A 2,972-nucleotide genomic window follows, 5' to 3' on the forward strand; every position below is an offset into this window, starting at 1 on the left:
ACGAGTTTTAAGAAATTAGTAGAGTGTGTATTTAATGAAGTGAGAAGGTAGAGTGTGTAATAAATGAAGTGAGTAGGTGGAAAGTGAGATAGGTTGACTTTTTTTAGTTAAAAATTGTTTCTTCTTTCACTTTATTTAATTTTGGTTGTTTAAAAAAGTTAGACTTATTATTTTTAATTTTACAGCTTGGTTACTCTATTTCCTTTACATAAAATTAAGATAGGACAAAATTAAATTTTAAACTAAAATTTGAACAAGGAGCAATCACCTAATTTTCAGCCATCACATCAACACAAATTGAAGAGGGAATTCATTCCATTTTCATTTACTCAAACCTCCAAATTAAGGAGGGAAAAATAATTTACAATCCCATGGAGGGAAAATCCAAAATCAAAATAAAGGTAATCTACCTCTATAAATACATTCACTCCACCACATTTACAACCAACATGCCAATTCCACTTACCTACACACCCCCAAAAGGTATTTATATGTAAATTCCCCTCAGAGCAATTTCATCATAGGGGAATGGAAATGGATCAAGATATGGAGCAACAGATGGAGCAACAGATGGAGCAGGAGAATATTCAGGATGCAGAACTGGAGCCAGGGCCGAGACAAGGCCTGAAGTTGAGCAGCCAAATGAAGAACCATATTGTACAGTTCCTACAACAGCAATGCCAAGCTGGAGCACTGCCCCATGGTTCATTTCAAGAGGCAGCCAATAGATTCAAAGTGCACAGAATTACAGTGAGCCGATTATGGGGGATAGCCAAACAGCAAATGTCAGATGGGCAGCCTGTTATCATGAGGGGCAGAGCATCAGGATATAAAAAGAAAACAGGTACAGTACATTTGATGATGAAAAAGTTCAAACAATTGTCTTTTCTTGAGAGATCTTGCTATAGAAAGCTTGCATGTAAAATGGGTGTTAGCAAGACAACAGTTGGTAGATGGGCAAAGAGTCACCTGATAAGGCCACATACAAATGCCATAAAACCAGCACTCACTGAAGCAAACAAAATCAGTAGAATGAGATGGTGTCTTACTCATATTCAGCCAGCTTTGGATGAAGGAAAGCTTCTTTATCATGCTATGCACAATACAGTTCATATTGATGAGAAATGGTTTTACATGACAAAAGCTTCAGACAGATACTACCTGTTGCCGGATGAGGATGAGCCTTACAGGTCTTGCAAGTCAAAAAGATTTATCACAAAGGTGATGTTCATGTGTGCTGTAAGTAGGCCACAGTTTGGCACAGATGGTCAGACCATCTTTGATGGTAAAATAGGCATATTCCCATTCACAGAACAAGTTCCAGCCAAAAGGAAGTCCAAGAATAGGCCAAGAGGGACATTAGAGACTAAACCTATACCATCAGTTAACAAGGAAGCAATGAGAGAATGTCTCTTGAATCAGGTATGGATATTTTTATCCCCTCACCTGCCTATTAGACATTGATAATGTCATCATTTAGCATTTTTTACATTGATTCATTCATCAAAGGCTGCAATTTTGCAAATCAGATCCAACAAACCAATAAAAGGCTGCATTTTTGCAAATCAGAGCCTCCAAACCTTCAAAGGGGTGGCTAGGTTCACAAAAACACAACCTATCAGACATTGATACTGTCATCATTTAGGATTTTTTACATTGATTCATTCATAATGCACAGATTATTCCAGCAATCAAGGCAAAGTGGCCAGCCAATGCAAGCAAGGATATCTATATCCAACAAGATAATGCCAAACCTCACCTAAGATCTTTTGACTCACAATTTGATGAGCTTGCAAGTTCAGATGGATTTAAGTTCCATCTAATCAGCCAACCAGCTAACTCCCCAGACACCAATGTATTGGACCTAGGCTTTTTTAGGGCCATTCAATCACTACAAGATGATAAAGTAGCAACCAACATAGATGAATTACTGGGTAATGTCTGGAGTTCTTTTGAGGAACTCACACCACAAACTCTGAACAATGTTTTTTAACATTGCAAAGCTGCCTCAGTAAGATCCTTGAAGTGCATGGAGGCAACAACTACAAAATACCCCACTTGAACAAGGAAAGGCTGAGAAGAACAGTGGGGCTTCCTACATCCCTAGAAGTTGGGGAGAATTTGGTCAAAGAGAGCTTGGAGTATCTGCTACTACCTCAGAATGATGTGGGTGCCTCATATGACATAGGGCATTTAATGAATGTTTTACAGCTCTAAATAATCTACTTGGATGTTAGGGTTTACAGTATAAGCATCAAAGTAGTTTGGTGTTTAGGATGTAAACTTGTTTTTTTGGTTATAGCCTACATTTTGGGTTAGGTTTAATAGGCTGATTTCTGTGGAATGGTAACTAAGCCTGCTTGTAAATCTATAGACTACATTTTGTATGTATTCAAAGGCTGTAATTTTGCAAATCAGAGCCTCCAAACCATCAAAGGGTGGCTAGGTTCACAAAAAAACAACAAATACAGAGACATCATAGCTGAGCATGCATAACTCTCAGAAAAATATCATCACAGAGGAGCAACATTGCAAATCAGACCCAACAAACCAATCAAAGGCTGCAATTTTGCAAATCAGAGCCTCCAAACCTTCAAAGGGGTGGCTAGGTTCACAAAAACACAACCAATCCAGTCAATAAACAGATAATCAGATGTTATTCATCACAAAAACTTCATCATATGACATCAAACAAGATCAATTCATGCCAAAACAGCCTCCAAACCAAGCAAAGGGGTGGCTCAGAATTGAGAAAATACCCACAGTTTAGATGAGATCTTTCATGCCAGGCAACAAAATAAGCAGCATAGCTTTCTCATTCTCGGTGTACTCCACCTTTGATGAAGAAGCTGGTTGAGGTCCAGATTCGTCACAGGAGAGGGACGGTTCAGACCCGTCGAAGCCCTCAGCCGGCGGTTGGCGTTCAGACCCGTCAAAGCCGTCAGACGGTGGCTGGATTTCAGATCCGTCGA

At 39.2% G+C, this 2,972-nt stretch overlaps 1 protein-coding gene across 1 annotated transcript; it reads left to right on the top strand.

Moving 5' to 3' along the window:
- Positions 1-528: 528 nt before the first annotated feature.
- On the top strand, positions 529-1,993 carry LOC121789694. The gene is made up of 2 exons (XM_042188084.1): positions 529-1,422; positions 1,679-1,993. The coding sequence occupies exons 1-2, from the start codon at positions 529-531 to the stop codon at positions 1,991-1,993; spliced, it is 1,209 nt and encodes a 402-aa protein (XP_042044018.1).
- Positions 1,994-2,972: the final 979 nt, after the last annotated feature.

The sequence above is a fragment of the Salvia splendens genome, unplaced genomic scaffold (genome assembly GCF_004379255.2).
Source record: "Salvia splendens isolate huo1 unplaced genomic scaffold, SspV2 ctg310, whole genome shotgun sequence".
Lineage (NCBI taxonomy): Eukaryota > Viridiplantae > Streptophyta > Magnoliopsida > Lamiales > Lamiaceae > Salvia > Salvia splendens.